At 30.7% G+C, this 14,238-nt stretch overlaps 1 protein-coding gene across 7 annotated transcripts in view; it reads left to right on the top strand.

Annotated features, from left to right (window-relative positions):
- The window catches only part of LOC134686692 (transmembrane protein 135-like), a 97,851-nt gene that overhangs the window by 13,946 nt on the left and 69,667 nt on the right, over nucleotides 1-14,238 (top strand). For all 7 annotated transcript variants that reach the window (XM_063546373.1, XM_063546370.1, XM_063546372.1 and 4 more), the window contains exons 4-5: nucleotides 1,409-1,442; nucleotides 7,094-7,159. In XM_063546373.1, coding sequence (XP_063402443.1) covers nucleotides 1,409-1,442; nucleotides 7,094-7,159 — 100 coding nt within the window. The remainder of the gene's footprint in view (nucleotides 1-1,408; nucleotides 1,443-7,093; nucleotides 7,160-14,238) is intronic.

Genomic DNA, 14,238 nt, shown 5'->3' with positions numbered 1-14,238 from the left:
AATTGAGACTAGAACCAGATATTGAGCACATTGTGGAATTACGTGTCGCATATTATAAATGGACATTTGATCTTATATTAAGAATGAAAAATGAAATCTTATGGTATTGATAATAAGTAACTGTAAACGAAGCTGGTAAAATGATAATCGTGGTGATAATGTCAAAACTTTTGACCCATTCAATTACGGGCCACATACCCTTAAACAATCACCCATGCCAACTTATAAATGTCATAATTGATTTAACTACCTGGGATATCATCACACAGTATGACAGGAAAAAACTATAGTCCCTTTAAATACCATCTCACACCTGTGAATGTTCGACGGGGATTAGCGCTTATCTATTTTTATCATATTTTGGTGAAAAAGTATTTAAGGAATAAAATTGATCGACCTAATTTTTTAAATGTCACCAAATTTTATGTAAATTTTTTACCGATTATACAAATCTGCAGTCCTTTGCGTTAAAAAAGTAGATAAACATAATTACAACAGCAGGTTCTTTAAATATTTTTTTAAAGTAATTAAAAACCTTTTGAGTAGTTTGAAATGGCATGTGTCAGCTATACAGATTAAATTTTATGCAATAAATGTTATTTTAAATATTTGAAATGAAAATGTATATACATGGGAGACAACTCCTTTTGTCGCAATCTCATCTTTCAGGCCATGTCATTTATCTTCTGAGTGCCGTTTTAAGTATTTTAAAACAGACTGTTTACCAAGATGATTAGCCATTTAAAGCAATATTTGGGTTTCAGAACAATATAGTTCTATTTAATACCGTAAAAGCACAGGCACTTGTTTTTTGGTCTTTTTTTTACCTCTTTACCTTTATTTTACACTGTTATTTAAAAATGAAAACTTGGTTTTATTCACTTAAGTTTTTAAGAAATCTCGTAATAGACCGCAATGAAGTGGTTGTCGCTAGTAGCTTTTGGTTGCTGTATTCATGTGTTATAATATTGTTTTCCGGTCTTTGCTTCCGTTTGTTCCTCTCTTCTTCTGTTTGTCCCAATTTAACAAATTGTGATTCGGATAGAGAGTTGTCTCATTAGAACTCATACCACATCTTCTTATATCTATCATTATATACCTTGTAGAATATTTTTGCTTTAGCACCTTTCTAAGAACTGTTGGGGATAAAACTTGTTTTAAGTAAAGTAGATAGATTTGAGAAATACATTGCTTAGGACACATTTAAGCATACAACTATCAATATTTTTGTATATTATCCTGAGCATATAATTATGTTTTATAAAAAGAGGAACAAAAGTTACTTTGTCATTCTTTCTTCCAATTAATTAAAATCTATCATTTGAAAATTTCATGTAAATTACTTCAAATTAATAAATGCTGAATTACATGTCATAACCCTTTATCTATATTTTGTACTCTTTTTCAGGAGAGGTCTTTTAGCTTTATATATGGCAAATATCGTAAGTAAAACTCATATTTCTTTTTTGCATCTATTATATTTATATAAAAACTAAATCTTAACAGGTATAGTATCATTTTTGCAATAAACTAGTTCCTTCTGTGACTTTTATTATGAATTTAGTTTAAATTTTATCAATTAAGTAGCAATAATGATACTCTTTTTTTTTACATTCAAGTGGAAGCAACCCTTTTGGCTTTTGGGTCATTATTTCATAGGTACCAAATTTTATGGATTGAGGAAAAATCATATCTTTTGAGGATTTTTTATGTCCTCATTTTATCAAAGTCTGCATACACAGGGGCAGATCCAGCCATATAAAAAAGGGGGGTTTCCAACCTTGGATAAAAAAGGGGGAGTAACGTTCCTTCCATCTGACCAGCTAAAGATTTGATATAATCAATTTCCAATCAGAATCAACTAATATATGATCATATGTGGATTGATTTTGATTGATTTTGATTGATTTATTCAGGGTGGTCTTAAATTACATTAGGTGGAGAAAAATGTTTTGGAAACAGGGAAATGCTTATAAAAAATGACATGACACAATTAGTGTATCCTGCCAGACATTTCATAAGTTTATGTCAAAACTAAGGAAATTTGACATTTTATAAATATATAGAAAAATAAGAAGATGTAGTATGATTGCCAATTAGACAACTCTCCACAAGAGACAGAATGACACAGAAATTAACAACTATAGGTCACTGTATATGGCCTTCAACAATGAACAAAGCCCAAACTTCATAGTCAGCTGCAAAGGCCCTCAAATGACAAATGTTAAACAATTCAAACGAGATGACTAACAGCCTCATTTATGTACAAAATAATGTGCCAAAATCAAATATGTTAAAAACAGCTTATAATTAACAACACAAACAAATTATGAGGTGTAATTGGAAACAAATATGTTTTCTAAATTGGCCAAGTTTATATGATAATACCAATTAAATTCTGATATGTATGTTTGTGTTTATTTTCTTGAGTGTTACAACCATTAGATATGTTGATACACCCATTTACACATTTGCAACAATTAACAATTATATTTGTCCATTGTAATAATGCAGGAAGTTGTTGGGCTAAAAATAATTGTTATGAACAATCGAATATCGATATTTTAATTGTGTAAAGTACAAAAACTATCAAGTTTAAGGGTTGCATGTACTTTATAAAAAAATTGCTTCACTCAGTCTGTCCCTGCTTCCTTTAGTCTGTGATCTAATCATAAAGTCTATCTGTCCATCCTTTCTTAAGTCTGTGATCTAATCATAAAGTCTATCTGTCCCTGCTTCCTTTAGTCTGTGATCTAATCATAAAGTCTATCTGTCCATCCTTCCTTTAGTCTGTGATCTAATCATAAAGTCTATCTGTCCCTCCTTCATTTAGTCTGTGATTTAATCATAAAGTCTATCTGTCCCTCCTTCCTTTAGTCTGTGATCTAATCATAAAGTCTATCTGTCCCTCCTTCCTTTAGTCTGTGATCTAATCATAAAGTCTATCTGTCCCTGATTCCTTTAGTCTGTGATCTTATAAAGTCTATCTGTCCATCCTTCCTTTAGTCTGTGATCTAATCATAAAGTCTATCTGTCCATCCTTTCTTAAGTCTGTGATCTAATCATAAAGTTTATCTGTCCCTCCTTCCTTTAGTTTGTGATCTAATCATAAAGTCTATCTGTCCATCCTTCCTTTAGTCTGTGATCTAATTATAAAGTCTATCTGTCCCTCCTTCCTTTAGTCTGTGATATAATCATAAAGTCTATCTGTCCCTCCTTCCTTTAGTCTATGATCTAATTATAAAGTCTATCTGTCCCTCCTTCCTTTAGTCTATGATCTAATTATAAAGTCTATCTGTCCCTCCTTCCTTTAGTCTGTGATCTAATCATAAAGTCTGTCTGTCCCTCCTTCCTTTATTCTATGATCTAATTATAAAGTCTGTCTGTCCCTCCTTCCTTTAGTCTATGATCTAATTATAAAGTCAGTCTGTCCCCCCTTCCTTTAGTCTATGATCTAATCATAAAGTCTATCTGTCCCTCCTTCCTTTAGTCTGATCTAATTATAAAGTCTATCTGTCCATCCTTCCTTTAGTCTGTGATCTAATCATAAAGTCTGTCTGTCCCTCCTTCCTTTAGTCTGTGATCTAATCATAAAGTCTATCTGTACCTCCTTCCTTTAGTTTGTGATCTAATCATAAAGTCTATCTGTCCCTCCTTCCTTTAGTCTGTGATCTAATCATAAAGTCTATCTGTCCATCCTTCCTTTAGTCTGTGATCTAATCATAAAGTCTGTCTGTCCCTCCTTCCTTTAGTCTGTGATCTAATCATAAAGTCTATCTGTCCCTCCTTCCTTTAGTTTGTGATCTAATTATAAAGTCTATCTGTCCATCCTTCCTTTAGTCTGTGATCTAATCATAAAGTCTGTCTGTCCCTCCTTCCTTTAGTTTGTGATCTAATCATAAAGTCTATTTGTCCCTGCTTCCTTTAGTCTGTGATCTAATTATAAAGTCTGTCTGTCCCTCCTTCCTTTAGTCTATGATCTAATCATAAAGTCTATCTGTCCCTGCTTCCTTTAGTCTGTGATCTAATTATAAAGTCTATATGTCAATCCTTCCTTTAGTCTGTCCAATCTATCATTTTAAGGATTGCAGTGTTAAGACAGCTTATAATAAAGTCTTGGTCACATCAACTTTGTTCACATGTTCATTATGATCACAACTTTTCTATTTTCATGCAAAATTTCAGTTTTAGCCTCAATATGACAGTTAATTGACCATTAACAGATGCTAGTGTAAACCTGAATTATTATTTTTTCCCAAATACTGCATTTCATTTGCATTATTAATAGAATAGTATAATTGTGTTCTAATCATATCTTTATTGACTTTGATTTAACTAGTTTTTAAATTCAACTAGTTTTCAGATCTGGCTAGTTTCCAGGTTTTGGCTAGTTTTTGGAATTGGCTAGTTTTCAGATTTGGCTAGTTTTCAGATTTGGCTAGTTTTGTTGCCAAAGGTTGGTACTTTGATCTCCTACAACCTCCTTCACCTGACTGCCAGGATCTAGCCAAGTGTCCTAGGTATTACTATAGCCATGTGTTCTAGGTATTACTATTGAACACTAAAACTCAATTATTTTTTTTGGTGTTGTGTCCATCCCTATTTTCATCAGCAGTTAAATACCACAGCTATGGACACTGTCTGATTTAATGCAGATGAAAAAAAATGCATTTCATACATGTACCATAACACTTCCCTAATGATTACATGAATTTCTCTCTTAAATCATTTTAAATGAATTGTTCACAATTTGTGTTGTTGACTTGCTATCTCGTTGACATATACCTCACACCCGCATGTTTGGTAATTCATTGTTGTGCAGTAATTTGGTTTTAACATTAAAGTACATCTTAAGCACGGAGTTTCGAGTGTGATCTGCATTCCTTGTGTGGTGGTTGCTCAAGAGGAAGCCATAGTTTATTGCTCTGTACCAAATGTAGTAACATCACAACGACTTATCTTTTGTCGTGTTTAATACCATTTATAATATATAAAAGGTTTTATCTGTTGCAGATAAATCGGTAGACTTTATATCGCCATGTTTGTTTTTGGTGAATAAACGATACTGAAAGAAATGACTATAAAAAGGTGGATGAAAGTCCGCCCCTCACATAATCGTCATTTCACATTATTACCGATTTTGACACGGGTTATACATTGTCTCCTTCGTCTCCTATGTGTCACCTCAGCGATTTAAATGGAAAAGTAAATTTGTCATCTTATAAATAAATTATTAGTGAAGATTATATGTCTTAACTGAGAGGTATTAAAGAATAAAGGCATCCAGCAATTTCAATTTACGATCATGTATAGGTGAGAGATGCCCTTGGAATGAGACAAAAAATCAACCAAGATGGTTACACATGAGAAGTTACGCTTACACATTTATAATTGCTCCTTCACAGATTATTTTAGTGAAATTCATTACCTTTTTTTCATACAAACGACAGGGTATTTCTCGAATCTATTCTGTGATAATAATTGGGGGTTAGACAGGAGAGTGATTCTTAACAATCGTCCCACAAAATCTTATTTACACCTTGGCCAACCATGTGAAAATTATTTGTAAATAACAATAATCTGGGTCCCACTGTCACTTAATCAATGGCACATGAAAAGCCACGTTATAAGCCTTTACAGGATGCGGTAGTTCGTTAAGTTTCCTGTTGATAGTGTCAATGGTGTCATACAGTTTTTTCGGTGCAGTTATTGAATTTTAAAATTTTCACAAATGCATTATAATTACTATCAAACATCACTCTGATTTCAGTATCAATGTAAATTTCACCATTTATATTTAATTGAGTATTACAAATTGAAAACTTGGTGGTAAAAGAACACCGTTCCAAACGTGATTGAATTGAAAATTTCCGAATTAACTACTCATACATAATTCTTATCAGATTCATACAGAATTATAAAGAAAATAATTACAAGATTTTTGTACATGTATTATTCTTTAAAATTGACATACATGAAGTTTTTAAATTACATAAAGGATAATTTTGAAATTTGAAATTAAAATTACGCGTTAATTGATACGAAAGGATCTAGCTAACTGTGCAATAGATAATGTATGAAAAAAAAAATCAATTATGAATTTAATTTAAAGATATACAACTTGAACTTTGACAAATTTACAAGGTTTTAAATTAGCATTAGAATAACATTGCCAAATCCAGTTAAATTGACCCATGGGATATCGTATTCTTAGACAATTGATGGGTGTCAACCAGTTAGTGAGAAACAATGGTTGATGTAAGAATTGATTTAAAAAAAATAATATTTGAAGCAAATTATTGCAACACACTGCACGACAAGATCACAAAAAATATTGAATGATTTATCTTTATATAGAAGATGTATGATTGTCAATGAGGCAACATATAAATGACTTTGATGTAAGCAATTATAGGTCATGGTACTGCCTTCATCAATGAGAAAATCCAATACCACATAGTGGCTAACAAAGGTCTAAAAAAATGTAAAACAATTCAAACCAAAAAACTAGGGTTCTAATTCATGTACAAAAGAATACATTAAAAAAATAAATTGTATGCATCAACAAATGACAACCAATGAATTACAGGCTCCTGACTAGGGACTGCTGGCACATACAGAATGTTGCAATGTTAAACATAATAGTTTCAGGTGCAAAACACTTCTCTTAAACTGAGACATTAATGTAACGGTACAACATCAGAACAACGATACAGATCAGATGATAAAGGCTAGCTAATCAGTTCAATAAAAAGCACAAAAACCCTAATAAAAACACAAAAGACACAATGTACAGATCTTAGAGTACTCTCAGTTTCTAATAGCTAGTTCAAAACTATAAAAAAAAAATCTTTTATCAAAGACTGAAATATCCATCTGTACACATCCTATGAATTTGGAAGAAAATGGCGGGTTAAACCTGGTTTTATAGCTAGCTAAACCTCCAACTTGCATGACACTTGTGTATAGTTTCATATTATTTGTAAAACTGTGTCAATTTACACTGAAATTAATGATGCAATGAAGTCTGAGGACTTGTGAGAACTTTCTCAAAAACATTTTCAAATAACTCAACCCCCCTTATTTTATTCAGGCTACAGAAACACTGTATAGAATGGTTGTAGCCCGAGGATGGTTTAAACCTGTCCCACATGGTGAGGTGAGTAATACATATGTAATACATCTGTGATGTGTGTTTGTGTATAGACTATAGATGTGTGAACATCTTTTAATGTGGTGTGTTTGATTTGATTTTATGTGTTTTTGGACAGAACAATGTGTAATAATTATCATTGAAGGGTTACCAAATAAGGCATATATTCTGATATTGGTCTGACATCCCATGGCCATTTTTGGAGACTGGTTTGGGTTGGGGCTGTCAGATGTTAAGGTGTATTTGATACCTATGAATCATGAAAATTTCAGATGATACTCTCAAAAGATCCTAAGAGGATGCATATTTTTTGATGTGTTTTTAGGGTGTCTGTCTGTAAAATAGAATTTCATGTTTTTTTATTACCTTTGGCAAAAGGAAACTGGCTTGCACATTTAATAAAAAGGTTATTAACCATGACACAATTAATGTCATCATATGTAAACTTGTGTTTTACTAGAAATACTGTTTTACTTATTTTGCAGTTTCAGAAATTTACCTTACAAAGATAGATAACTCTGTTATAACATACATACCAATTGCCATGTGAAGTTAAAATAAATATTGGTGTATTCATTGTTAAAAAGAGTGAAAAAAATTTAGAAAATTAAAAGTGTTATAAAAAGATACCAAAAAGAATCGGCTAAATTTAGCTCTAAGGTCAGTGACAGAATTATCAGTGAAAGTGATTAAGATTAATCTTTTTCTTAAATTATTTGTCTGAAGACATTAAGGAATACAATGGGAAAGTGACTCATTTTCTTTGTTTCACTGTTTTGAGGAATTAGACAGGATTTTTCAGGATATTAGATGTCCAATTTCCCATTTTAATTTGGCCCAGATGTTTGATATTTGTTGTGAAGTAAATCCCCCTATAATTAATTGTAAATTAACCATTGTTCCTTTTATAGAGTAGGCATTGGGACAATTTCAAGCTTAAATAAGTCATTTTAATGATTTTTTACAAATGTGTGGACTCAGTCATATGGTATCTATGTTATTTGCGGTTTCAGAGTCTAGCAACTTATTTCAGCAAAAAAATTTACTTAATACTTTAAGTCACTAAAGATCAATTTTTATCATAAGATCTCCAGATTCTTAATGTCATATGTTGTGAAAAAAAATATGCTGTAAAGGCACAAAATCTTGGCCTAATTGAAACAGTATGAAAAGTTTTATTGAAAAGTCTCTTATATTTTCTTTAACTTTTACAATTCAGAAAATAAAACTTTGGAATTATTTTTCTTTTAAGGCATTTACATTGTTATATGGTTATATTGATTATGCACTAAACATTTTGTTGAAAAAATAGGGGGTTGGGGAACTTGGGGCTGGGGAAAAGATGGGAGTTTGTAGCTTTGGAACAATTTTGTTATAAATTAAACACATTGAAATGCCCCTCAAAAAAATGAATGTTTGGTGCCTAAAATTGTGTAACACAAGACATTTTTAAAAACATCCTATATGCCTTTTTACTGCTGTAATAATTTGTGTCACACAATATGCAGATGATCGTTTGTTCCTGATTGGTTAATATGACTGTGGAGACCCCATTAATAAAAACACTAACTTTCCCCCATAAGGATGAAAAAAATGAAGCTAGCATCCCATAAATCATGTATGGCAACTTGAAAAAATCTTGACAGCTTCCCCCATGGGTCGTAAACTAGACTTTTGAGATTGATTTTATAAGTATTGATAAAGTGTCATGGATAAACAAAGTCATCCCTGATTGGTTAGCTGCTGTTATATTTCTGACTGCCGTGGAGCTATTGTAAATCTTTAAGATTTGTGTTCAATATATAATCTTGTATCTTAAAGTTAGTTTGCTTAAATTGTGCTACTGGTGAAATTAATCAGCCCAATTTAAGAAAACTATTTACAGACTTTTATTGTTACCCACGGCAGCTCGATTGAATACATTGGGAAGTTTTTAAAAAGTTACATTGATTACATAAAAAACAAATAAATACGTGTCAGATGTCATGCTGCTAAAGTCGGAAATACTTGGCATGTTTGATTTAGTTGTAGGACGAACCGATACCTAAAGCCCATAGGTTATGTATTGTCTAATGTCTGTGATATTTGTGAAATATTGATGTTTTTTAATTAAACCTAAGTTCATTTAGAAGGATTAGACTGTTTGTCAAAGAAAATTAACAAAATAGAATCAAAATCTATATAGTAGTTTATCTTACTTAAGTAGAATCAATGATTAAATACAAGACTTCCTAAATACTATTGACACATTGACTAGTGCTATTTATCAACACATATTACGTGTGACACATTGATAGCCTATCGTTCATTAATTATTTTGACATGTTGAAATCCAATTTTTCTCTTAATCAAGGCCATATTGGAGAACATGATAGTCTTTTTACTGGTACATGCTGAACAATTTTGTGGTTTCGATAGATGTTACAATTTATCAAACAGGCTGATATTTATTAGGCCTTTTATTAATTGTGACTTGGAGCTGTCTCATTGGCACTCAAACCACATCTTCTTATATCTACTTATGAAATGTTGGCTTTAAAGGTTCTGTGTGTGTTCTTAAAATATGAAAATCAATTATTACAACTTGAATTAAAGGTCTTGTTGTTCTGTGCTTAAAATCAGTTGTAATGCAAAAATTTGATCTGCCTCCAAAAGAAACTGACTCTTTGCAAGTGCACATATATATGCATGTACTTTGATTGATTTTGGAACATTCAAGTATGATATAGAAGATGAATTTTGGCCTATTTGTACAGTTCTTATGATACCTCAATAATAATGATAATGCAAACGATTATATACTTTCTGTAGAGATTTTTTTCAACCCAAAATAGGTTAACAGATAAAGAGATAGAGTTATAGACATATATATTGAGAACCTTAGACTCATTTTAATAGCAATAACTCTGACAAAAAAAATACTTGCAAGTCAACATAAAATGTATTACTTTCGATTACTTTTTATTGTAAGATTTTGTTTGTAAGGGCGGGCCCCTTGTGTAATAGATATTCTGTTATATAGTCTTAGTTGTAAATGTTCATTCTATACACTGCATTCAGACTACATTAAAACCAAGTATTGTTCCTTATGATGGGTAGTAAATGTTCATTCTATACACTGCATTCAGACTACATTAAAACCAAGTATTGTTCCTTCAACGTAGAGTAAGATTTCAAATAGATCCTAAGTAATGTTAAAATCTTTTAATGCAGGTTTAAATGAAAATTCTTGATGAAGTGTCAAATTAAGAAATTTCAATAAGAGCTGTTGACAGTATTGTGAATGAATTGATTAATTAAAATCTCCAATTTAAGTGAAGTTTGGCGTATGTCACATATGTTTTAGGTTTCACCATTTGAATTAACTACAAAAACTCTGCCATAATTTATAGTGATGTCTGTGTACATAGTTCACGGAAAGTTTTTTATTTACAATTTAAAAAAAAAAAGAATTGTACAGTAAAATCAGAATGTTTTTCGACTGGTTTATTTTATTTTAACATTGCTAAAATACCCTCTTTTCTAAAATTTGATCATTTAAGGCGAACAGAATCAGCGATAACAAAAAGCAAAACATAAAATGGGGCAATCAGATAGGCTTAAGAAATCTCTTAATTTAAAATCTACAAAAAAATAGACTGCTTTACAATTAACAGGTTGGCCCTGCAGAAACCTTTCAACTCCTACAACTATGTGTATATTTCTAAACCACTTAACTAAGAGTTTTTATTTTTGCACTGGAATGTATAGATACAAAACCAAAGACATGTTTAGAGACTTTTTGAAAGTCTCGCTCCTAACATTGCCTTTGAAGTATCCTTCCCGATACTTTTGATAGCCCTTCTTACTTTGACTGAGTATAGAAAAGTCAAAGGCGTAGAAAGCAAGGAGAATGCACGATCTCTAAAATAGAGAATTCGTCAAAGAGACAATAACCCGACCAAAGAGCAGATAACAGCCTAAGGCCATCAATGGTTCTTCAATGCTGCGAGAGATCATGCACCCAGAGGCTTCCTTCAGCTGACCCCTAAACAAAAATGCATACTAGTTCAGTGATAATGAACATAATAGTAAACTCCGAAATATATACAAGAAGCTAAAATTAAAAATCATACAAGACTAACAAAGGCCAGAGGTTCCTGACAAATGGACTCTGCATGTTAAAGAACCAAAGAAAATTTTCAGTTGCCTTGGTCTTACAAACATTTGCATATTCTTCAAAAATCTAAATTTTAAGAGGGTGTAAGACTAAGCTTATCCTAACATAAAATGTGGCAAAAAGCTATAGTATATATATATGTGTAAAAACTGTTTTTATCAAATTTTAGAATATCATTCACAAGTTACTGTAAATGTAGCCAGGTGTTACATACCTGTTATGTTAAAAAATTGAATGAAAAAACCTCAATAAAAAGAGTAAAGTATAAGATAACATAATACTGTAATAGATTAACATCCACAAAAGGAGGTGTCCAATTTTAACGAAAAAATTATACGCTCAATATATCACTATGACAGTACAGTTATTTTGGCCATAAAAGAATTAAACAATTTTCTTAAGATTCTGTGTCAGTTTTATTGGGTATGACACTTTTATTTCCACATGTTTTTGGTAGAAGGGTATTTAGGCCACTTCAAATAATTTTTAGTTGTTATAGACTACATTGTTGTAAAATGATGGCCTTAAGGGTTCCTAATAAGATTATTAAGAGGGGGTTGGAGGGGTCCTGATCCCAAAATCCTGGGCTTAAAAACATGAAATCTTGAGGTCCCAAATTTAAAGAAATTTAAATCCAGAAATTAGAAAAAAGAATTACTTGCTCCTGAAACAATCCAGAAATCACGAGTTTGAAAACACCCGATCCCGACATCCTGAGAAAGGTCCTGCATCCCCCCTTTATTTACAGTCTTGAGTATTTTTAATGAATTGCTTCACTCCTTAAACAGAAAACAGGAAAGGGTTTTGTAGGGAAATCCCAAACAGATAAAAAAATTGTTTTGGGCATTATTTGTTGGAACTTTTATAAATGCTGCACTTTTTAGACTCTGAAAGCTTAAAGTGCTACCTATGTTCAAGTACAACATTTGTAAAACTACTTTAACTTTGTAATTCTTTCATGTTTACAAAGTACTGTCACTTTCTTTCCTAAAATTATTGATGATCAGAATTTAAATGTAACAGAATTAAAAGTAAAATACTTAGTTTGACTCCTGGTTTAATGGATAAAAAATGACTTAAGTTTGAAACTATTTTAGACAAGAAAAAAATATATGAATGCTGCATTTATTAATGAAAATCATGACAACTTATAAAAACAGGATTTATTTAAAGCATATGTTAAAATGTGAAAAAAGTAATTTCTATAAATGAATTGAAAAGTTTTATTATTGTGATACTTATCTTGTATATTTCACATGAAATTGAAGTAATTTCTGAACTTTTAGTTATTTTTGCAATATTATCAGTTATTTAGCAAAACATTTTATCATTTAGCCTTTTTCCTCCAATTTTTTAAAGAAATTAAGGATCTCTCAAAAAACTAGCTTGTACCTAAAACTGGTTTGAACCTCAAATTTTCTGTCATTAACAGGATTTTTTCTTAATGAACCCTTTTCCCACTAAATGCACTTTGGTTTACATTGTTATCTTAATTTTCACTGACATTGCATGCATTACACTTAAAGTACATTTATTATAATTTGATGCATAATCTGCACTAGAATAATTGATTTTGATAAATAAAGTCATAATTCTAAGGGGGTAAAACCCAAGACTTTTACTAAAATAGATTTGGCTGTCTCATTTTTTTAAATTTGGATGAAATATTCAATACCTGAAATATAAAAATTTACAAGAAATTTGAACCATACAATTTACAGCAACAATATAGATTCAGATTCAGATTCAATATTTTATTATAGTCTCACCACATACAAACATAAAATGAGATTCACATACATAGATTTAAAACATTAAAACATTTGCATTGCATGTACCAATCTTAAAAAGATTTATGAGAGACTTTTAAGATATACTATATACATATAAACATATTTTTACACATTTAGAATTAAAAATTCTAACACAATATACATTTTTACTAAATGATATTAAAACATTTGTTTCTTTAAAAAACTAGTGAAATAGAATACTATTTCTTCTTAATAAAATGCTGTTGCAGGTTTTGGCAACTATAGCAGCAACATTGTCATTACTAAATAAAAATATAAATTTTTCATTATCTGATAAAATGTTAAAATGTTCATTAAAATGTAAAGCTTCATGTATCATGATTTGTCTTAGATCCACATATAATGGGCATTTATATGGGCAATATATAGCAATTTCACAAACACTTATTTTGATCATTGAGAAGCTTCATTTGGCTTTACTAACGATTTAAAAAGTTAACTCCCTTATATAGGTGTTCAAAAATCCCCTAAAGGAAAATACTTGCAAGGACTATTGGCTTTGTTGATTCTTTTCTGTGTGATAAGGGAGGCAACCTAGACATTAAAAGGAGTTATAGCTGGTTTTGAAAAAGAAATTTAATTAGTTGTTATATTAATTTAAAAGTTTATGTATTTTCAATGAACAAGGATTTTTATGTTTTACTTTGTTTTTGTGCTGTTTTTTTCCTGTCTTAAGATGTAAGCCACTTTTCATGTATACTTGAAAATGAATTATTTCAAATTTAAATATTTTTTTTTTATAATAACATATGATAATGAGTGTTGAACTATTTTACAGGAGTTATGTCCCTTCAGAATAAAAGCTATGTGGAAATTGTATTATAAGCAATCTGATGCCCTCATTTCTGAATGTAGGGTTTATTTGTGAAAAAGTTTTAAAGAAAAAAAGTATCAGAGTTATTCGTTGCCTAAGGACAATAAATATATGCATTATAACTTATAATGATTCCTCGCTTTTTGGCTAAAAATAAACAATGAAGATTGAAATATCAACATAATATTAATTTTTGATGATAATAAATTTTTGATAAAGTATAAATATTTCATGAATTTTTCCGAAGGCAATTATGAACTAATCTCGTCAAGTAAAGGTTATATTGATAATTAGAGTA

This window comes from Mytilus trossulus, chromosome 10 (genome assembly GCF_036588685.1).
Source record: "Mytilus trossulus isolate FHL-02 chromosome 10, PNRI_Mtr1.1.1.hap1, whole genome shotgun sequence".
NCBI classification, from domain to species: domain Eukaryota; kingdom Metazoa; phylum Mollusca; class Bivalvia; order Mytilida; family Mytilidae; genus Mytilus; species Mytilus trossulus.
Note: the sequence above shows the minus strand (reverse complement) of the source record. Positions and strands in the feature narration are given on the sequence as shown.